This window comes from Telopea speciosissima, chromosome 4 (genome assembly GCF_018873765.1).
Source record: "Telopea speciosissima isolate NSW1024214 ecotype Mountain lineage chromosome 4, Tspe_v1, whole genome shotgun sequence".
Taxonomy (NCBI): Eukaryota; Viridiplantae; Streptophyta; class Magnoliopsida; order Proteales; family Proteaceae; genus Telopea; species Telopea speciosissima.
The window spans coordinates 62992475-63014693 of record NC_057919.1 but is presented as its reverse complement, the minus strand read 5'-3'; the positions used below and the strand labels follow the sequence as shown (position 1 = coordinate 63014693).

The 22219-nt window shown below is 38.4% G+C and overlaps 2 protein-coding genes, 2 long non-coding RNA genes and 2 other non-coding genes across 8 annotated transcripts; 4 read left to right on the top strand and 2 right to left on the bottom strand.

Annotated features, from left to right (window-relative positions):
- Window positions 1–4463: 4463 nt before the first annotated feature.
- TRNAN-GUU lies at window positions 4464–4537 on the top strand. The gene has a single exon. It is a non-coding gene; the product is annotated as a tRNA-Asn (tRNA).
- Window positions 4538–4611: 74 nt separating this feature from the next.
- TRNAQ-CUG lies at window positions 4612–4683 on the top strand. The gene has a single exon. It is a non-coding gene; the product is annotated as a tRNA-Gln (tRNA).
- Window positions 4684–4834: 151 nt separating this feature from the next.
- On the top strand, window positions 4835–12526 carry LOC122657675. 2 transcript variants are annotated; one of them, XM_043852454.1, is made up of 6 exons: window positions 4835–5565; window positions 6182–6299; window positions 9514–9866; window positions 10500–10598; window positions 10967–12034; window positions 12209–12526. In XM_043852454.1, the coding sequence occupies exons 1-6, from the start codon at window positions 4904–4906 to the stop codon at window positions 12294–12296; spliced, it is 2388 nt and encodes a 795-aa protein (XP_043708389.1). In that variant the 5' UTR covers window positions 4835–4903; the 3' UTR covers window positions 12297–12526. The 2 variants fall into 2 exon arrangements, with proteins under 2 accessions (XP_043708389.1, XP_043708388.1); XM_043852453.1 differs by having other exon boundaries at window positions 4837–5565; window positions 10967–12526.
- Window positions 12527–14147: 1621 nt separating this feature from the next.
- Window positions 14148–14836, bottom strand: LOC122657681. The gene is made up of 2 exons (XR_006332337.1): window positions 14632–14836; window positions 14148–14192 (listed from the first exon to the last, which is right to left on the bottom strand). It is a non-coding gene; the product is annotated as an uncharacterized LOC122657681 (long non-coding RNA).
- Window positions 14837–14848: 12 nt separating this feature from the next.
- Window positions 14849–18694, bottom strand: LOC122657676 (BTB/POZ domain-containing protein At1g03010-like). Of its 2 annotated transcripts, none has more exons than XM_043852455.1 (4): window positions 18479–18694; window positions 16980–17046; window positions 15575–16771; window positions 14849–15475 (listed from the first exon to the last, which is right to left on the bottom strand). In XM_043852455.1, exons 1-4 carry the CDS (start codon window positions 18568–18570, stop codon window positions 14939–14941), a joined length of 1893 nt encoding a protein of 630 aa, XP_043708390.1. In that variant the 5' UTR covers window positions 18571–18694; the 3' UTR covers window positions 14849–14938. The 2 variants fall into 2 exon arrangements, with proteins under 2 accessions (XP_043708390.1, XP_043708391.1); XM_043852456.1 differs by lacking the exon at window positions 18479–18694 and adding an exon at window positions 17130–17299.
- LOC122657682 lies at window positions 16761–17135 on the top strand. The gene is made up of 2 exons (XR_006332338.1): window positions 16761–16877; window positions 16957–17135. It is a non-coding gene; the product is annotated as an uncharacterized LOC122657682 (long non-coding RNA).
- Window positions 18695–22219: the final 3525 nt, after the last annotated feature.

The following is a 22219-nucleotide window of genomic DNA, read 5'->3' as shown; positions in this document are numbered from 1 at the left end:
AAACCCACTGGAATATAGCATCATCAGGGGATGGAAACTGATCTGCTGCTATAAGAAATTGCTGGACCAATTCAGACATTGTCCTACCTTGAAGGCCATGAGTGTTAAGGCGAAAGGAAGATAGCCTCCAACAGGTAGAAGCAAAGTCACAATAGAACAGAGCATGTGCAACAGTTTCCTCAGAGTTTAAATAGATAGGGCACAAAGGGCTAGGGGAGATATGTCTAGCATATAGCAAGTGATTAATAACTACTAAATCTGAGCAACATTTCCAAAGAAAGACTTTAAGCTTAGGGGTATTCTTGAGTTTCCAAAGATGCTTCCAAAGTAACCTGTGTATAGAACCAGCACCTGAAGATGCCGCAAGATCTTGAACCTAAAGTGCCAAATAATAAGCAGACCTAGCTGAAAAGGATCCGTTAGTGGCTGCAGACCAAACCAAGAGTCAGAATTAGAAGAAATGCTTAAGGGAATATTCATTATAGCCGAGACTTCAAGAGCAGTAAAACATTTTTTAAGCAGCTTAGCATTCCAACAAACACTATGGGGATTAATACGATCTGAAACTGAATTCAAGTTGTTGGAAGGCCTACTCACAATCTTTCTATTAGCAAGAGTAGGAACCCAGGAGTCTGAAAAAATCAAAGTAGACTTACCATCCCCTATTCTCCTACAGATCTCTTTCAACAGTAGCTCTTGACCTTTTAGAATACTATGCCAAGCCCAAGAGGGAGATCCTCTAGATGGAGCACCAAGGAAAGAACAATGAGGGAAATATTTCCCTTTCAAAACCTTAACCCAAAAGGCCTCAGGGTTATTAAGTATGCGCCAACACTGCCTAGCAAGTAGTGCAACATTAAAGCATCTAAAGTCACGAAACCCCAGGCCCCCATCAAACTTGCTCTTGCATAAATGGGCCCACTTAGCCCAAAAGACACTTTCCATCGCTATCCTTCGACCAGAATCTTTGAACAACCTTGCTTAGATCATTACAAATGGACATGGGAAGGAGAAAGATAGACATAGCATAAGAGGGAAGGCAAGAAACTATAGATTTAATTAACATTTCTTTACCAGCAGCAGATAAAAAATTGTTCTTCCACCCAGCTAATTTGGTACGAACCCTCTCAAGAATTGAGGAGAACAAAATTTTCTTGTTTTTGCCTAGTTCAGAAGGGAGTCCCAAGTACTTACCATGCATCAAGACCTCTTGAATACCCAAAATAGATGAAATAGCAGTTCTAACAGATATAGAAGTACATGGGCTAAAACAAACACTAGATTTTCTTAGATTAAGCTCCTGACCAAAAACCAAACAGTAATTCTGTATAGCAAATCTTATCTGTTGACATTCATGCTCTTTTGCCACGGAGAAAAATAGGCAATCATCAGCAAAGAAAATGTGAGATATCCTAGGACCAGTGCTGCTAGTTCTAACCCCAGAGATTAGGTAAGACTACTCAGCTCTAATAAGTCTACAAGAGAGGGCTTCTTGATAGAGGATAAATAAATATGGGTTGAGAGGGCATCCTTGTCGGAGGCCCCTAGAAGGTGTAATAGAACCAATGATTTCACCATTGAGTTTAACAAAATATTCAACAGTGGAAACACATTGCATAATCCAGCTAACCCAAAATAGAAGAAAAACCCATTTTCAAAAGCACCCTCTCAAGAAAAGTCCATTCAACCTTATCATAGGCCTTACTAAGGTCAAGCTTAAGGGCCATAAACCCACTCTTACTCTTACTCTTGCGCATTTGGTGCAAAACTTCATGAACAACATAGATATTATCAGAAATAGCACGAGTAGGGATAAAGGCACTTTGGTAAGGGCTCACCAAACTATTGAGAAGGGGTTTAAGGTGATTAACTTAACACTTAGCAATGATCTTGTAGATAATAGAACACAAGCTAATAGGCCGAAAATGGGTAATCTCCATAGGGTTCTTTTGTTTAGGGATGAAAATGATTGCTGTTTTGTTAAAATCCCTGAGCATGAAAGAACCTTTGCACAACTGCAACAACAGTTGGCCCCACAACAACCCAATGGGTTTGGAAAAACTTGCTAGGGAGGCCATCAAGGCCCGGAGCTTATACCTAAAAAACAGCAGCCTTAACTTCCAGTTCAGTAAAAGGTCCACACAAGAGATTATTTTGCCCAACTGAAATTCTAGGAGAAACACATTCAAGGAAGTCATCCATACCCACAGGATTCGAGCTAGAAAATAGAGCCGTAAAATGTGAGACAATATGAGATGCAAGGCTAGGACGATCCTCAATCCAGTGGCTAGAACTAGTACAAAGCATAGTAATACAGTTGACAAACCTTCTACGAGATGTAGAAGTGTGGAAAAAATGTGTATTTCTATCTCCAGCCTTTAGCCACTTAACCCGAGATCTATGGGCCCAGTAGAGCTCCTCTTGATGAAGGAGAGACTCAAGTTTAAAGCAGCCAAAAAGGCTCTGGAGGGGTGGGATTGCACCTAATCCAGCTCCTCTTTAACTTTGCAAATCTCCAAACTAGCATTACCAAATTCTTTCCTACTCCATTTTTTTAAACATTTAGAGCAGTGCTTCATTTTATGAGAAAATTGGAACATAGGGGACCCCCCGGAATTAGATTGCGAAGCACTTGAAATTATTTGATTAATCTCAGGGTGGTCCTCCCATTTAGCCTCAAACTTGAAGCTACTAGGGCACCTCCATTGGGGAGAAATAAAATTCACAACAAGGGGAGTGTGATAAGATCCAATCATAGCATGCCGACAAACATCTAAATAGCTAAAACAACACAAAAGCTCACTATAATCAAAGCCTTTACCAATGCTAGCCATAACTAGGTTAGAATTTTTCCTCTTATTTGACCAAGAGAACAAAGGCCCCTTAGAACCTAGGAAATGGTAATGTTTTCCATGTTTAAATCACATTCCTAAACAACCATAAAATCATCTCCAGTCCCGCATCTGGCAGTGTCGGTTCTTGAGAGAGGACAAAATCTTTTGCAATGCCCTAATTTGGCGGTGCACTGCAGTAAGGGCCTGAGAGCTCGACACGTGGAAGATGCGACATTCAATGGTGCCGATCCCTAGAAGAAAGAAAAGAAGAAAAAATAACTGTTTTGCATCAAGCTCGCACCACACTGCATTGCACCACCATATGCCCACACTACAGAGGATTTTAATCCTCGAGAGAGTAACACCTAGCATTTGAGAATCGTGCAGTTGATATGAATTTGCCCCATTTGAGTTTTTCAGACCCATTTTGTTTGTCGGATCTAAAATTACACCCGATGAAGCTCGAAAGAAACCCCAAATTGGATTTTGAAATCCTCATTTCTCCTCCATTCCTTCGTTCGACAACTCCTTCCCCTGCGATTCAGTGAAGTTAAAGAACGAAACCAGATCTCCTCTGTTGGCTTGGAGCTTGCACGATTGCTTTCTTCTATATCTCTAGTGATAAAAATAACTCTATTGCTTGAAAAAATCTCCACCTCACCTCACTGGTATGAACCCTAATTGGTCTGGTATCGTTCTTCTGCGATTTTCACTGGGTTGTATCATGCTTTGCGATTTTTTGGGGATTTCTTAAGAACTCTAACTGGTCTTGGTATCGTTCTTCTAGGATTTCACTGATATGATCACGTTTTGTGATTTTGGGGGGATTTTTTAAGAACCCTAACTGCCAACTGGTCTAGTATTGTTCTTCTGTGATTCCACTGGCATGATCATGTTTTGTGATTTTTGGGAGATTTCTTAAGAACCCTAATTGGTCCGGTATCGTTCTTATGTGATTCCACTGGGTTGCCTTCTCCGATGGTTTTGAAGAACAATAGTGAAGTATAAATCTTCACTATTTGCCACATGGCAATACATGGGTTAGTTCATGCAATAGAGTGATGGATTTTTGGTAATTTTATTAAAACAAGAGTTTGAGCAACTTCTCTTACTTAACTTTAGACTAAAATTTGGTCATTGAGATGTATGTGGGATCCTTTATTGCATAAACTAACCCAAGTACTGCCAAGTGGCAAATAGTGAAACTTTATACTTCACTAGGCTTAGTGTGATAGGAAGAAAATCCATTCCGTTTTCAATAATTTTTTTTGTGGGTAGTTTTTATATGGCTATGTTTGGAAGTCAAGAAAAGAAAGAATTTAAGGAGACAGAGACACAAATATCAGTCATTGCATATCATCATGATTTTTGTCTCATTACTTTTTTTATTTTTTGGGCATCCAAATATAGCGTTAAAGCAAAAATAATTGACTTATTAGAAGCCAGTGATGGACAGATGGTGTATTTTCACCAACATTTCTTCACTTTTCTTGCATTAATAATGAGTAATATTTTGGAACTTACTAAAAAAGATGTTAGTGGTTCATATAGATTATTTACAAAAGTACTTGTTTGTATCAGGCTTAAAATCTTGTTTATTAAATATTTTTCTTGTATCATATAGTATCAGCTGGAGTAGCTCAGTTGGTTAGAGCGTGTGGCTGTTAACCACAAGGTCGAAGGTTCAAGCCCTTCTTCTAGCGTACTTTTTTATACTTTTTTGTACTACTTTTGAAAATAATATAATTTAGATAAGTTTTGTATTATATGCACATCTGGTCCCATGGTCTAGCGGTTAGGACATTAGACTCTGAATCTAGTAACCCGAGTTCAATTCTCGGTGGGACCTTTTTCCAATTTGTAAGTTTTTTTTTGTTTTTTACAAACTTGTTTCGAATTTGCGGGTCGGTTTCTGGCAGGTTCCGGTCCAACTTGGCACCTGATTTGTGATTTGTGAGTGTTGGTCAATCTGAAGGGTTTAAGCTCTTCTTCCACGTTTTCTTCTACCTCTCGCTCGCGTCGAATGGCGGAGGAGGGTTTTAGAGAAGTGTAACCTCTCGGTCACTCTCATGGCTGTAACGCTTTTCTCTTTTCTTATTCGCCGGAATTTCTCCCTGAGGAACCCTTCTACTATCCATTTGTGGACTCTCTCTCTAATAAGAAAAACTCGAACTTCCTGTTTCAGTCATGGCCGCAGCATCGAATCCTTCTCAACTTCTCAGTCGTCTTCTCTTCTACAATCCGAGACGGAACTCCCAAAAGATCCTGACCCTAAAACGAGCCTTTCGGCTCGAATGAGCTTCGTATTCGATCAAATCGACGCCATTGAGAAAGAGAGAAGTGGCAAAGACGAGGCATTGCAGAGGATTCGCGCTTGGAGAGAAACGAAGAAAAAGAAGAACGAAGAGGAGGGGGCTTACCGGCTCGATGTTTCAGCAGCTGCTGATTCGAATTTGAATTCGGAGACGGATGCAGCAGTGAAGAAGGAAGATAATTTGTTCAAGAAAGAAGTTGAACTTGTTCATCCTTGGCCAGAATGGATCGAATTGATGGAACGGATGGTCCAGCAGAACTACTTTGATCATCGGAGGAAGGATGAGGATGGACTCCTTCAGGGTCTTTCCATTGATCCATCTGATTTTGCGGAGGAAGGTTGTGATTTTACTAGGGACTGGACCACCGTCCGCACTGCTTGCCTCAACTTTGGTCGCGACCGTTTTGACATCTTGAGGTCTGTATTTCTTCCACCCCCCGTCCTTTGCTACCTTATACTGTGATTAATGTTTCAGATATTTTTTCTTGGTTTGTAGTTTCGCATACTTTTTTTTTTTACCCATTCTGCCTGCAATTCCCTTAACTGTATATGAATTTTTTGTTGTAAATGAAACAAGGGGCGTTTGGTTCACTGCAAATATCTAATTGGAACTCAAAGAAACATTATTTTTACATGGAGTTCACATATTTATCAATGCAAAACCTTGGCTCCAAAAATCATTTATATCTAATTGCTAAAAGTTGTTAAGTCGGCTGAATTATGGCACAAAGGGTTGAGTCAATCAAACATGATTACGAGAATGAAAATAAAGAATCTCCCTCTCCCCCTCCCCCAAAAGGAAATGCATACACGCCCAGATACAGCCTCAAGAAGAGGAAAGAGCGGAAGAACAAAAGAGCATATTTACAATCTTTGTTACCTAATCAGCATTTGAAATTTTCCATTGCTAATACACGCCCAGATACAGCCTCAAAAAGAGGAATGAGCGGAAGAACAAAAGAGCCAATTTACAATCTTTGTTGCTTAATCAGCATTTTTTATATTTCCATTTCTAATCTGGCAAAGGTTTCAGGTCACTGTCAAGGAAGGACATTCAAATTCTTGTTGGTTATGGATGCCCTAGTACAGACACCAAAGTGGTTTTTTCTGGAAAGCTACTGAGGAAGCACGTTCATCTTGATGAAGGAGATGTATGTATTCCTGTGACATCACTAACTTTGGTATATCTTACTAGCTTTTATTTACCTGTGTGATATAAATTTGAGAGGTGAAGTTGCATGAGATAAGTGTTGCCTAGCAACCTCGATTGCCTGATACAGAACATAATCTTATTTTGCTTGGAGTGGATATTGGGCAGAGCTATTATTTAGGTACTGATTAATTTCAATGACTTTAGAGCTGCTTTTTGTTGACAGTTCATCCTGTGACATCACAGATTTGTTCTATTTGTGGCCTTTTTTTTGGTTTTGCGGTCCTTGTTATCTTTTCAGTACCCCTTAATGTCTTACTTTTCTTTCAAGACTCTTTGCATGCTAGGAAAAGGAAGTGGAAAGAAACAAAGGAGAATGATGGAACAAAATAATGTAATACTGGTTTAGAGGACTAAAACAGTACCAAAACTGAATCGAATCTCAGAGAATAAAATTCCAGATTAGGGAAAAAAAGTCATGACAAAATCAGATGGTCAGATTAGATTAGAACTTAGATCGAGTTCTATTATTAAGGTAAGGAACCCTTGATGAAAGTTTCAGATCGATCCAATGGTTGGATCTGAAATTATGGAGATAAATACTATCTTCCAATACTGCAATAGGTCTGGGTCGAAGGTATTCTTTAGTATGATGAAGAACTCCTCAAACCACAAATCAGATTAATAATCAGAAACAGAATTATAATACTAGTCAAAACTGATATTATAATTTAACTCTCGGCAATAACGTCCAACAGAATAGGTAACTCAATTCCAGCAACTAGAATTGAAAGGAAATCAATTCTGGAAACGAAGGGCAGAATCAGAATATAGTAATTATCTCCAGATCAGCAGGCCCGATCAACAACAGTTCTGGGCCGAAGGTATTCTCTAGTATAATGAAGAACTCCTCAAAAGATGAGGATATCTGCTGGTCATATCTCCTTATCTGCCAATATCAAAGTTAATGCGACAAAAAACACTTGCATATAGAATCCTCAGACAGAATATAATATTTGCAGAAAACAAGATTTTACTTACTTGATCAATGGAGGACAAGAAGAAGGAAAGATGAACAAGGGTAAGGGAAAGAGGAGGGCACCCAGGCTTCCCGCTGCAAGGTGTTTGGATGGATCAAACACCAACCAGCCTTGATCAATCATAAGGAAGGAGCATTCAACAATAGGCAGCAAAGACAAAGCATTTCATTAATCAAAATTTATGTACAATGCTGGACCCCCTCATAGTTGTCAAGGCGTTGCCTAGCCGCCGCTTAGGCGTCCAGGCGGATTTCTAGGTGCCTAGGTGGCTGCCGCCTTATTGTAGGACGCCTTGCATTGGTTGAATTGGTATCGAACCAGGTTCTGGCACTTATTTATGCCAATTTCATTTACTTAAGATATTATTCATAAATATGCAAATACCCCTCTATTTGAATCCAATAAAAATAGTTAAAAAATCAAATTCCAAAAGGATAAAAAGTCAATCCCCCAATTTAAGAACAAAACTGGATGTTTGGCGGTAGATGAAATTTTCAACTTTCTAATGATGGGTTTTTTCTCAAATCTAAAAATTCCATAAATTTTAATATGGTAAAACATTGTTAAAAACCAAAAGTATGGTAAAATATTCATTTGTTGTGATACCTAAAAAAATATTTTCATTCAGAGCGATCTTGACAGCATTCACGCACATCAAATAAGGTTTGATTGGAACATAACTCCTTCAATATAAATCAGATTTAAACAATCTTGGATTTGTTGGAAAGTTGGTTTTGTGCTCTACCTAATACAAAAAGTCTCATGTAAAAATAAAATAATTTGATCAATCAAATTCTTAGAGAACAAGAACATTTCTCTAAATCGAGAGCAGGTTAATTACTTATTGATAACATCATATTTTCTAAGAACAATATTAACCAAATATGAGACTAGGTATACCTGAAAATGATCAATTCCAAGACCATATAAACCAAATGTGTGTTTTGATTGTTTCACACATATAACTAATATATTAAAAAAATAATACTAGAATGCGATTTGGGCCGCCTAAGCGCTTAGGGAGGACCTCGAACGCCTTGGATCGCTTAGCGCCTTGACAACTATGGACCCCCTTACAAACTTATATAGAAAACTCAAAAATAGACTCAAACACTAAAAGATGGCCTAATCTAATCCTTACCTAATTAGGTAATATAAACTAGGAAACTGAAATAATAAAGGAAACTAACTCAAAACAGGACTAGACTTATAGAATCCTACCAGCCTAACTAAAACACTTAATAATAGTTAAAATAAAAATATAAAGTCACTTACTTAACTAATCCCGTGTGCCTAGCCTCTGCCCATATTACGGGCCCATTAAAGTGACCTATTACAATGAAAACACATGGGATCAAAGGCCCAACACATACATAACCCAACTCTTGGCTTATTTCCATTAAAATAAACCCATGATTTGGGTGATTTAACTGCATCACAAAATCATGTGTATTTTAGGCAAATACGAGACACATGCATCTCTCTCTCTCTCATGCAGTGGTGCTGGGCCCTACCATTGAATGGTCTTTTGTGTGAGATCTTATTGTCGAAAATTGGTTTGATTAGATCCATAACATCCATCCTGTTGAGTTTATGGTATTTTTATTATATTTTCAAACTTCCCATGAAGATTTATATATTTAATGAACAACAATTTATTGATATAAGAAAGCATCAATAGATTACAAAACTTGCTGGGATTTGGGAACATACTAAGACAACAATACTAACAGCAATTTATGATACATCTCAGACCAATATCTAAGCAGTTACATGATTGGTTATGCCTTCAATTCCCCTATAATGGAATCTGGTGTACCAATGCTTCTTGAAAGGCTGAGACAATGTCTCCCAAGTGAATTTCACATGAAAACATGAATATTAAATAGTTAGTCATTTTTATAGTTGATTCTGGACATCAGAAATCTATCAGGTGGATTTATTTGGTGCAAGGTGGAAGAATAAATCTCTCTCTCTTCCCCTCAAAAAGGGAAGAGTAAAGAAAAAAGAAAAAAGAAAAAAGCAAAGAAAAGAACTTCATGTGCATCATGTGTCCTGGATGGTTCTCTACTCTCCTGCTTAGGTTGATCTATCTATGCTTTTTCCTACCCTACTTTAGTTTCGTGCATACAAATAAATTTTGCTTCTTGTGAATGATCGTATATACATTTTCAGGTCTGTAGCTCCTGCAGTCTAAGAAGCTCTTGCGACAAAGCATATCTGCTAGCACGTAAAGAAGATGAGGCACGGACTCTTGATGTCATGCGTATCTTATTGACCTTTGGCTTTGATCCCGTGAAGGGGACAGTTGAGAATAAATCTCTGCTAAAATTGAAATCTGTGAAAACAGTGGTCCGTAAGCTGCTTCACGAGGTTGTCAAGTTGAGTGCGGTTCCAATAGATCCAAATCTTCCACCACCTGTAACAAAGAAACCCCCTCTAAAAGTGAAGCAACCGCCACCCCCTCCAAAGAAACGAGTAGGCCGTGATGACATTGAGATGAAAAAAGGGGACTGGCTCTGTCCCAAGTAAGTTTAACTTTGTTCTATATGAATACAGTTTTTTTTTCTATCATTTCTCCCGCTGTTTCCTTTTAGTTTTGAGGAAGAGAAGATGCTTATCAAGTATACCTGAGGACTTTGTTGTATTAGATAACTTGCATGTAAAGCATATGCTACTAATAAACCTCATTATTTAATTCAGATGATCCTCCCCCCCCCCCCCCTCGCCCCTCCCTCCCACCCGACCGACTAAAGGTAGTTCTAGGCAGGATGGTCTTAATTATCTGCTATATGTCGATTTGTGCCTTTCCTTGACCATTACTGTAGTGTGTTTGTCCGTCCAGAAGAGAAGACTTCAGAGTTTTGATGATCATGGTTATCCCAAGTGGTCAATCTAGCACTCGCCCTCTAGGTGGATGAATTGAACTGTGGGTCATATCGTGCCTGCATGAACCCCAGTATAATGGTTTTGTGAACCATCCTTAGAGTACTTAAAATTTTTTTTTTTCTTATAAGTAATTGTAGAGATGGTTCATGAATTTTTTTGGCAGGTGTACTTGATTTCTGTGAATGCTAATTTGTTTGTAGCAAATGAAATGTGTGATTTTTGGAACTTGAGGTTTTCTTTCTAAATTGTCATTTGGATGATATTGATCGCAGGTGCGACTTCATGAATTTCGCAAAGAACACCGTATGCTTGCAATGTGATGCCAAGCGCCCAAAGAGGCAGCTGCTTCCTGGAGAGTGGGAGTGTCCTGGGTAATCTCTCTCTCTCTTTGTGTATATATATATGTGTGTGTGTGTGTGTGTGTGAGGGCTTACGATGTTGGATGGTCAAAAGCATTTCTGCAGACTTCTTTTATGGACCATTGACCAGATTTCTTTTGGGGGGGGGGGGGTGGATATTTTTTACCAAACCAATGGTAGTGAATTTTCAGCTTGGAGGTCCTGTGGTTGAAAACCTATGAATACTGGATGTTGAACTTGCGTGATATTGACTTCAGATACAGGAATTAAGGCCTCTAATAATCTGACTATAGATGCTTCTTCAACCCCGCGGTACACTCAGCTACTTGATTTCAAGTTCCTATGAAACTTTTATGATTGTTGCTTCTATGTTTCTGCAGGTGTAACTTCTTGAATTATAGACGAAATATGGCGTGCTTTCATTGTGAGCACAAGCGTCCACCTGATGAATTTACAGACAACCAAATGCAGGCAAGGCCTACTGGTCAGAGGAGAGGATTGGAGAGGGTTGGTCGTATGCCTGGGACTTCTAGTGACTGGAACTTTGATTTCGATGACAATGAATCAGATGGTGCCGATGTTGCTGCTTTTGAGTTTGCAGATCCCCCCAGAATGAATGAAGATTCTTCACATGGTCGGGCTCAAGGAGGAAATTTGAGTGAGTTTGAGGACGATTCGTTCGAAACCGGCAAAATCCTAAAAGCCCATGAGAGAGGCAGATACTCTGAACCTCCCCAGACAAAGGCGGGGAGGGGATTTGATGACTTTGATGATGAAGAGGATGATGATGTGGATTCTTATGAGCTGGACACACCTGATAACAATTCAATACTGGAAAGTTCTTCAAAGGATTTTTCAGAGGTTGAAGGATACTCAGAATCTGAAGGTTTTGATGGTTCCAATCATTCCCATGCTCGTCCTGGGAACAATTCATCTAGATACAGTAAGCCAGCAAGGCCAATGCGAGGAAGAGCAGCTTTCACCAACACTGAGGATACTGAGCAAGATTCAGACGAAGAACCTTCTGTTCATCCCAACTGGAAATCAAGTCATGTTATGGACTCTAGACATATAAATAGAGGTAGAGGGGGAAATGGTCCATACAGGGGAAAAACTTTTGGCTCAGATGATGAACTAAACCTTGATTCTGATTCTGATGATAATGCAGATCGCAGTTTCAAATCCAATAGTAGTAAAAGGAACAAATGGGATCTTAGGAGAACAGGAAGTTATGGTTCTGAAGATGAATTTGGTCCAGAATCTGATGGTGATCTACATTCTTCTAAAAATAAGATGGCAGGAAATAGAGGTGGTCCTAATAGAAGAGGATCCAGGGGATATGACCATTTTGATTCGGCAGGTGATACACGGTTCAGATCCAATGCTAATAGAAGAGGAAATGCCAATCTTGACAGTTCTTTTCGAGATTCTTATGGGAATGACCGAAGGTCTCAAGGTGGTGATTATGGTGGTCAAAGAGTGAAAGATAGAGGTGGTAATTTGAGCAGGGGATATGGCCATTTTGATTCAGCAGGTGATACACGGTTCAGATCCAATACTAATAGAAGAGGAAATGCCAATCTTGACAGTTCTTTTCGAGATTCTTATGGAAATGACAGAAGATCTCAAGGTGGTGATTATGGTGGTCAAAGAGTGAAAGACAGAGGTGGTAATTTGAGGAATTTTGGTAGGCAGGCAAAAAGATGGTGATTTGGATACTAGTGGCAACATGAACGATCAAATAATTTGATAATCAATCACATCCAGTCAGCGGTATTGGTGATGATAGACCATGGATGCATTATTGAAAGATGAAATTGTGACTAGTCACGACTTCTACCTGTATTTATGGGGTTGTTTTTCTAATATGAGTTGGCCAATGCAGTGATTTACTAATAGCATGGTAATCTGAAGGAAGTCAAAATGACTAGTGCTGGGTGTCATTCTTTCTACATGCCCATGATCAACTCAATCAACAATACCTTCTAGGAGTTGCAAATTTTAAGCATACTCCACCAATTGTCCGAGACATTTAGTATGTTATCCGATCTTTTGTTATTTGTTTAACTTTCTGCAGACTTTATCAGTTGTCTTTTTAAATTTCTGGTCTTTGAGGGGATCTGCAATTGGTCAGTCATTGGATCAGTTTTATTAGTCTGTGATGCATGTGAGTTTGGTGGAGCACATAGTTGTCAAGGTGGCAAGGCGGCCAAGGCGGTGGAGGGATGCCTAAGCGCTTAGGCGACAAGGTGCCCGCCTAGGCGACCAAGGCGCTCAAATGTTATTTTTTATTTCCCTTCTTTTCTAACATTATTTAGTATGTTACAAAGTATATCTTATATCATCAAAAGTCAACATTAGGCCACATCAAGTCATCAAAAGTCAACATTACGCCACATCAAGTTGTCGAAAGTCAACATTAAGCTACATCAAGTCATCAAAAATCCACATTAAGTCACATCAAGTCATAAAAAATCAATATTAAGTCACATCAAGTCATCAAAAATCAACATAGAACTAGAAGTCAACAGAATTGAAGAAGCAAGCTATAGGAAGTTTGAAACAATCAAAACATACAGTTGGTTTATACCATTCTTAGAATTGGTCATTGTGATGGAGTCTCACATTTGGTCTATATTGTTTTTAGAAAATATGATCTTATCTATAAGCATAGTTGTCACGGCGGCTAGGTGAACCAAGGCGATGGAGAGGGTCCAAATTCAAGGCGACACCAATTAGGCGATCAAGGCAACCAAGTCGGCCAAGGCGCCTGGACGCCTAGGCGATGCCTTAACAACTATGTCTATAAGTAATTAAACTGCTCACGATTTAGAGAAATGTTATTGTTCTCTAAGAAGTTGGATTGGTTTAATGATTTTATTTTTACATGAGACTTTTTGTATTAGGTAGACCACAAAACCAGCTTTCCAAAAATCCAAGATTACTTAAATATAATTTATATTGAAGGAGTTATGTTCCTGTGAAACCTTATTTAGTGTACGCGAATACTGTCAAAATCGCTCTGAATGAAATATTTTTTTAGATATTAGAACAAATGAATATTTTGCTGCACTTTTGGTTTTTAGCAATGTTTTACCATATTAATATTTATGGAATTTTTAGATTTGAGAAAAACACCCATGTTAGAAAGTTGACTATTTCACCTACCGTCGAAAAATCCAGTTTTTGTTCTTGAGGGGGGTTGACTTTTTATCCTTTTAGAATTTTATTTTTTAACTATTTTTATTGGATTCAAATAGGGGGCATTTTCTTATTACTGAATAATATCTTAAGTTAATGAAATAACAAACTTAAATGGTATTTGGCATAAATAAGGGCCAAGACATTCAATACCACTAAGGTGGTAACCGCCCAGACCCCACAAAATCCACCTAGACGCCTAGGCGGTGCCTTGACAACTATGGTGGAGCACATATCTACAGAAATCATGTGGGATAGCCACTCTGCCACAAGTCTACTTGATCAATTGGTAGGCTGTAGCAACAGATCTACTGATGTTATGCTAGTGCATGCATGGGGCATGGTGGAGGATAATCTTCTATAGGAATAATATTTATTAGTAACCTCAGGGATGTAATTGTAGGACTTCCCTTCTTTCCTTATCAAATGTCAGTTTCAATAATAAGTAGATTAAGTATTTTTATCCTTTTTGAATTTGATTTTTTAACCATTTTTATTGGATTCAAATAGGGGGGGTATTTGCTTATTTATGAATAATATCTTAAGTAAATGAAATAACAAAATTAAAGGGTATTTGGTATAAATAAGGGCCAAGACGTTCAATACCACTAAGGCGGTAACCGCCCATACCCCACAAAATCCGCCTGGTCGCCTAGGCGGCGCCTTGACAACTATGGCGGAGCACATATCTACAGAAATCATGTGGGATAGCCACTCTGCCACAAGTCTACTTGATCAATTGGTAGGCTGTAACAACAGATCTACTAATGTTATGCTGGTGCATTCTTGGGGCATGGTGGAGGATAATCTTCTATAGGAATAATATTTATTAGTATCCTAGCACTTCCCTTCTTTCATTATGAAATGTCAGTTTCAATAATAAGTAGATTAAGTAGTTATGCTTGTTGGCTGAGAGAAGTGGAAGTGAGGCCATTGTTGCTGTGGCTGTTTTCTTTCATTGAGATGACAAGATCAAGTGGATTCTCACAGGCCTCGAACATACCTTTAAAATTCATATTTGAGTCAACCTCTATTCTTCACAGAACTCAAAAGACTAGTACTGAACATAGATAAAGTCTCAAACAATTAACTGAGATCAGAAACAAAACCATCTTTTTCTATACACTCTTATACACACTCAGATATGGTCACTAAAGAGAATGGGGCCTTCGTTTCTGAAATAGAAACCGAGCTTCTGAAGTAGTTTTGGCACTAAGGGGCTTGACTTCTTTTATTCGGAATAAGACATTGAGCCTGCTTAGCTTCTTGGTAAAAGATTTAAGTATCTTATTAGCAGGATTTGACCGAACAAGCCCCTGTTTCATAGAGATGTGATCTTTCTCCAAGTCTGTCAGCCTCATTCTCATTCTTGTAACTTCAAGCTTCAGCTCTCTATTCTCTCTTCTGACAGAAGCATAGTTGTCTCTTGGGGAGATGGCTCCACTGCCTGCACCACTGCTTGAGCGTTGAGGAAACTGGCTGTTGATTGAACCAAAGAAGAACTGATTGTGACCCCCATTCATTGCATTCCGAAGCCTGATCTGCTCAAAGTAGAGCACTTGGACTGCCATTTGCACAGGTAACCTTTCATTTTGAGCTGCATGGCTGCAGGCTTCCTGAGATAATTTTTGACAGTCAATGGTTTTGCACAGCCGGTAGCGTTCAGAGTCCTTGATATTGGGATGAACCTGTAAGTAGGAACACTAATTGGTGTTTGGACTATTCCCAAAAATTTATTGGAAAAAGAATCAATAAGAAATGTAGATTGCTGAGAGATTGGGTCTTACCTTGAGGAAGATATCAACAGCTCTGTATAAGCCATCAGTCACAATACGGGCATGGTCTGGTAGTAGTTCTGCTAGGGCAATGAACTTTGATGGCATCAAGTTTGAATCCAGTGCAATTTCTGCCAGGTAATTGTCCAGTAGCTTTGATGCCTTGAGAATTGAGCTTTGTTTTGGAGATCCAGGGCTGTCAAAGTCATAACACATTTCACTTTCATCCCTTAATTGGTTCTCCTCGTCGTCATCTTCATCTAAGTTTAGGAAGATGGAAAATATCCTGAATATTGAATCTGTATCATACAGAGGATGGTGATTGTTGCCATGTGAGTTGGCAGGAATGAGGATATCTTCAAGAATAGCTTGGTCAAGTTGCAGACCAATTCTTCTCTCTAAGTCGGCTTTGCAAGTGGCAGAGGCTGACCCCATTATTGCAGTTTTTAACAAACTTGAAAGAAATGCAATTGGTACTGAACTCTTTCGTGACTGGGTTGGTAGTAAACTTACTATTGCTTCAACAATCACTCTCTGTTTTTTCTGCAATTCTGCATCCAGGAAGCTACCTTTCACCAATTGAGTGTCTTTGACAATAAGACCTTGGAGAGAGGTATGTGCATAGTTTATTAAAATCCTGCTGATCGTGTCTTGTTTCAGGCCCTTTGATTTTACTGCTGACAGAACCCCCTGGAAGAAATCTAGGTTAAGCATTGTGAGCCCCTCTCCCCACCAATCTGATGGAGTTTCTGGTTCTATATTTGGCATAGATTTGACAGGGAAGTTTGGCTCAAGTTTGGATAAACCAGAAGTGAGTTGCTCTTTACAGGCATTGGATGCAATTCCATTGATAATCCTACTAACCAGGTTGATGTCTTCTGCTAGAGGTAGGAGGGTTTCACAACGATGAAGAACAGATATGGAGTTTGAGATATTTGGTAGTACCATCTCCTTTATATAGATTTCAGTTCTGCTTTCCAAATTCTTTTCTGCAAATTCATCTGTCATTTCTAGGTAGTGAGCCATACACCGTAGCATTGCAACATTTGATAGTGTGATCTCAACATTTACACCATAACAGAACTTTGCAGCTAGCTCAAATCCCTCTGATCCACCTGGAACTGAGGCCAAGCTTATCCGTGAAACTTTTGTCTCCTTTGCTTCCAGCAACAGCTTCCGGATTCTGCCGCTACGGGATCCCAGAGGGAACTGCAAAAGAACTCTTACCATATGAATATAACATGTTGTTACTTTTTCTCCATATTTTCTTTTCCTGACTTCGAGGGCAGAAATATTAGATTTCCAAGTCAAGTAGGTTTCACATGCTTAAAACTATATTTGGGAATTTGGTCATAAAACTGTCCAGAACTTTAATACCAAAGTATAAGCCCTAGGAAGACTCATATTTTCTTCTTACCTTGTGAAGTGAGAAGTTTGTTGCTCCTACTTCAACTGTGAGATCACTGGAAACATCAGAAATTGGCCTGTAAGAAGAAATACTGTTAGTAGGTATTCATGACAAACAAAATCATACTTCCCCAATATCATGAAGAACTATTTAGCCTACATCTTTGTTAATGCCAATTACCCAACAACCCTTCATGACATTCATCAAAGTCTGTTTGAATCCATAAATTCCAAAATCTAAACTAGTTCTGGGCAGTGAGTGGTACAATTTGTGAATCTGCATAACCCATATCAGGCAAAATTTGATGAATTTATTCATCTGAACCATATAAATCTTCAAGGGCTGTCCACATAGAAGGGTCACATCTTCAAATTCTAATTTTAAGTATGGTGGAGCCAATTCACATGGACTTGTAGGAATGGGACAGATGAGCCATCTGGGTTCCTTTGTTTTATTAGAAGGTTTTGTCTGCTACTTGGTTTTTTGTATAGATTGCAGTTAGCATATTGGAGCAGATCTCTACAACTGATGGTACCTCTTTAGGGCCTTCAAACCAACAAACTCATAATTATTGATGGGGGAGTGTGGCCTAAGGCAGCATTCCCATGTGTGTGTCTCTCTGTCTCTCCTCAAAACAAGGGGGCATAGATATCTTTTCATATGGGGAGGAGAGAGATAGACAGAGCTGGTGTAGGCCACACTCACGGACACAGTTCTTTTTCCCTTATTGATATCCCAAAGGCAAATTTCTATTCCACAACAGTTCAGGTTGAGATTAGACAAAGGGTCAGAGTCTCCATGGGAATCAAAAGTTTGTCATTGAAGCTTTCATGTTATTTTAGAGTTTAGGAGCTTGACTCCGGGGGTGAATTGAATAATTCATTCTATTGAGGGCCAAAATTGGCAAAGAAATGCAATTCTTTCAAAAAAAAAAAAATATTGGGTGGATTTCTTTCAAATATTGAGGTAAATGATAAATTTTGTTGGGATCAAAGTGGCATTTGGTTTCTCTTTCTTTAATTTAAAATCAATAAATCCTCCATTAGATTACCTTGAAAGTTTGATAGTGAACTGAAACTGAGCCCCCCCACCCCTGATACATTGATATTTATAAATTTTCAATTGTGAAAACTGTTATTATGCTAGTTCTGATATATCTAGTATTCTTAGTTTGCCCATATACACTGATTCTATCTATAAAACCATTAGTTTTCAGTTTGATCAACCAAAGAAAAGGTTTCTGTGATCATGTTCTCAGAAAAGAGAAACTGTATTAAGATAGATAAACAAAACTATCAAATCTTTCTTCTTTTACACCCCAAAAACTCATCTTTCTGAAAATGCTTAGAATCCAGATTTTGAAACCACTGCTGAACTAAGATTGTTTAGTGTCATACTCATGAGAAGCAATGATAGACTCACACAGAGCCTGAACGTAAACATGAAAATCAAACCAAAACTAGACAGTTGGATTGCAAAAGAAAGAACAGGAAGATGAGGAATAATACCATTCAGTAGTATGCCTTGTACTTGAGCTGGGTCTGAATGATCTCTTCCCAGATATACTTGACTTCAATTCACCAACTGTAACAACACCCATCTTGTAAATTGACACTCCAATTCAGCTCTAAAGTCTTTACTAGAATTGCCTCATGAACAACCACATCATGGAAGAACTCTCTCTCTCTCTCTCTCTCTCTCTCTCTCTTACACACACAATCCCTTTGTGTGGAAAAGAAGGCAGGAGATTATGTTGGAAGTTACATGAAACCATGCAGGATTAACGGAGAAGATGGATTTGTATTGGTATTTTAAATGAGTTTATTTGTCTAATCCAAAGTCAAGAATATGGAGCTCTCCATGGGCTTTTCGGTGAAAGTAGAGGGAATTGGCTTTACAGTTTTATGTTTTTTTGGGTGTGTATGCAGGAATCCTGAAGGCCTGCATTGCTTTTGGGAGTTGTAATTATGAGATAGTGAAAGCTACCCTAGTAAAGATTAGATTAAAACAACTCTACACATTTTGTGTAAAGCTCACTAAAGTGAGTACTAAAAGATGCTTGATTACATGATATCGTTAGAAGCAAACAAGTGCTCAACAAAGTGCTACACAATTGTTAATTAGTTTGTAAAAAAAAAAAAAAAAACTCCTATCAGCAACATATAACACCCCACCCCTCACCACTTCCAAGCCAAAGGAGATGAAAATTTTAGCCAATATATCTGTTGGGTAGGAGTTTTCTTGGCTGGGTAATTTACAAGCTAGTAATCATTAAGTTAATGTCAAGGGTTAGCTACGGTGTTCCCAGTAAGCGACGTACACCGCTTCAACATCCGATTGCGGTGCCAAGTTAGTACAGGTTCTTGCACCATGGACAAATACAGATAAAGAAGTTAGTTAAAAAAAAGTAAATTTAGGTTACCATCTTGGAACATAGGATCCTTAATTGGAAAAAATAATGAGAAGAAGAATTAACATAGTTTGAATACAAGAGACGAGGTAAAAGGATAAAAAAAAAATTAAAAAAATTAACCTAAGAAATTAGATGACTATAAACTTTAGAATACTAGAGACAAAAATAATAGAAATAGGGTGTGAATATATAGTAGCACATAAAGATTTAGAAAATAATATTGTAGATGTTAAAAGAATTGATAGTAATGGATAGGTTAGTATAAGAAACTTGTCAAGGAGAAAAGATTATTATTATAGAAGGATATCTAAATGGACATTTTGGAAGAGATGGCAGAGGATATGAAAGCGTGCATAGATGATATGGTTTTGGAGCTATGAATGAGGAGGGGATTTCAATCTTACATTTTGTTATGGCTTATGATTTATCATGAATAGAGCTTGATTGGAGAAAAAAGATTCATGACCAGGAGCTACATAGCACTAACCTAAAATGATCTGTATGATTGTCAATCGGTTTAGTTGTTGCTAGTTTCCGAAAATTACGGGTTAGATTTTAGGGTTAGGGATGGCAATGGGCCGGGTTAAACAGGCGATCCAGCGCACCACTAAAACCAGGTAGTGGTCTGTTCTGCGTTTCCTGGCCCGGCCCGGCCCGGTCTCAATCGTGGGCCCTTCAGGTCTTGGCAGACCCATGCATATTTTAAATCAGTTGGTCTGAATTTGGTTCAACTCCTTCATGCCCTGCCCTTATAGTCCCTAGTCCCTACAATAAAGGGTATTGAAATTTGAACTTAGACTAACAAGTAACAAGTACAAACCCCACAAAGAGTTAAGGGACTAGTTAGCTTTTTTAGTTGCTTCTTGTAAAGCATATAACATTTTTTGTTAGCTTTTGTGCTCAAAGATCAGATAAAGAACTAAAGGTTCAAGCTGGATGAGTTGGAAGTTCGGTGTAGTGGAAGTAAAAGAAAGGAGAGGAGCAGCAAAAGAACAGTGACAAGGAAGGGACAAGGGAGATTTCTCACAAAGAGGAGCAAATGGCTTTTGAATCATTAGAGCAGGTGAGAAAAGCTGATGCCTTTAATTATGGTCTACACACTACAGATAACATGTGAACTCAGTCTTCCCCTCACAAAATCTATTGACAATGATGTTATGTGATATGTTGGTGTACCCTAAGATGTTGGGTAGTGATCCAACCTGTTTGGTGGGGTCCACAACTTTTTGAACACCACATAGATATGTTTATTCCTTGTGGTAGGCTTATAAATAATCCATAACCAAACACATCCATTTGTAAACATGAGAGGTGTTGAAGTGTCCAATCCTTCTTAGGTGGAGATGTTGAATTGGTATATGAAGTCATCCAAGGTCTTAAAGTTAGTCGATGTGGGATAATTTCTAACATTTTCACTCAATACGTGGGACATGTGACCAAGGTTTGAAAGTGCGGATTGGCTCGGCCGATCCTCTATGGAAACTATGACTTAGGGGGTTTTTAGCCGACTTCCACCGATTCTGTATCAATACTAGCCGATATGATCCAATACGGATCGATTCAGATCCCAATTCCTCCTTTTTAAACCTAGTGTATGACTCCTCTTTTAGGTGGTCGTGCAAAAAAACTTAAGCTATTAGGTGGAGAGGCCCAAAAGTCTTAAAGTTACCCGATATGAAATTAATCCCAACAAGAGGACTCTTAAGAGTCTCTTAGAAGGCAGATGGATCCTAGGTGTTTCAATAAGGGGAAATCAAAATGAAAAAATTGATACTGAGAGGTTACTGGTAAAGATAAGTTCTATGTTTGAGATGATACTTTTAAAAAGAGAGAAAAAGAGAAGAGAAGAAGGGGGGAAGTGATGAATGAGGGGCATTTCATTATCACTGATAATTGTTTAGCTAAGTGGCACACGAGGGTTGATACTGTAGAACAGTAATCATTTGGTGCAAAGCACTACCACATTTGGGAATAAACAATACATGAACCACCACTAATCAGTCATGTCATGGAGGTCTACCATCATAAATATAATTGATTAAGCAAATACTAAACTAATCTGAAGATTTCAATCTAATCACATTCACTGTTTTTTTTTTTTTTTATAAATAAAATATCATTACCAAAAACCCCTAAAGAGGAGAGAGAGAGATAGAGAGAGAGGAGGGACTATACAAGGCTCAAGCCCTAAGAAGACAAGTCATGAAATCGAAAAAGAGAAACAACTAAACCTCAGGATACAACAATGTGCCTGTTCGTTGGGATATCAACAAGAAATCTATGGGGAAGCATGTGGAGTTTGAACTGCAATCAAAGAAGATGATTTTCCGAATCATGTCTACAGAACGAAAATTGAAGGTCTATCTTCGAAGATTCCGCTCCATCACATTCACTGTTGATAATAAAGGAACTTGTAGATGGTGTGGACCATGTTGGACCATAGTTTTACAGCCTAGAACTTCTAAATTATTACTAAAAGTACTTTTATACACCTCATTTGAGATTTTAATTAGTAGGGGACAATTGGTCATATAGTTCCTAATCTAGTCCCATCAAAGCATAAGTTAGCATCTCTTTTTATGTTTTGGGATTAAAGATTTCTGACATTGTTCAAAAGGGTATTGTTTATGTCTTTGATTTCACCTCGTCTCTCCTTTACACTTTGTCAAAACATAAATGATGGCAACTTTGTAAACCCCACTTGGCACCTGATCTTTGCCTTGTTAATCCGTTGTTAACCACAAGAGTAAAAGTGAAAGAAACCACTTTTCCTATTGTGGGTTGCGCATGCCATTCCTCCTCTAAGATATTTTCTTAATTTTTATATTTTTATCAT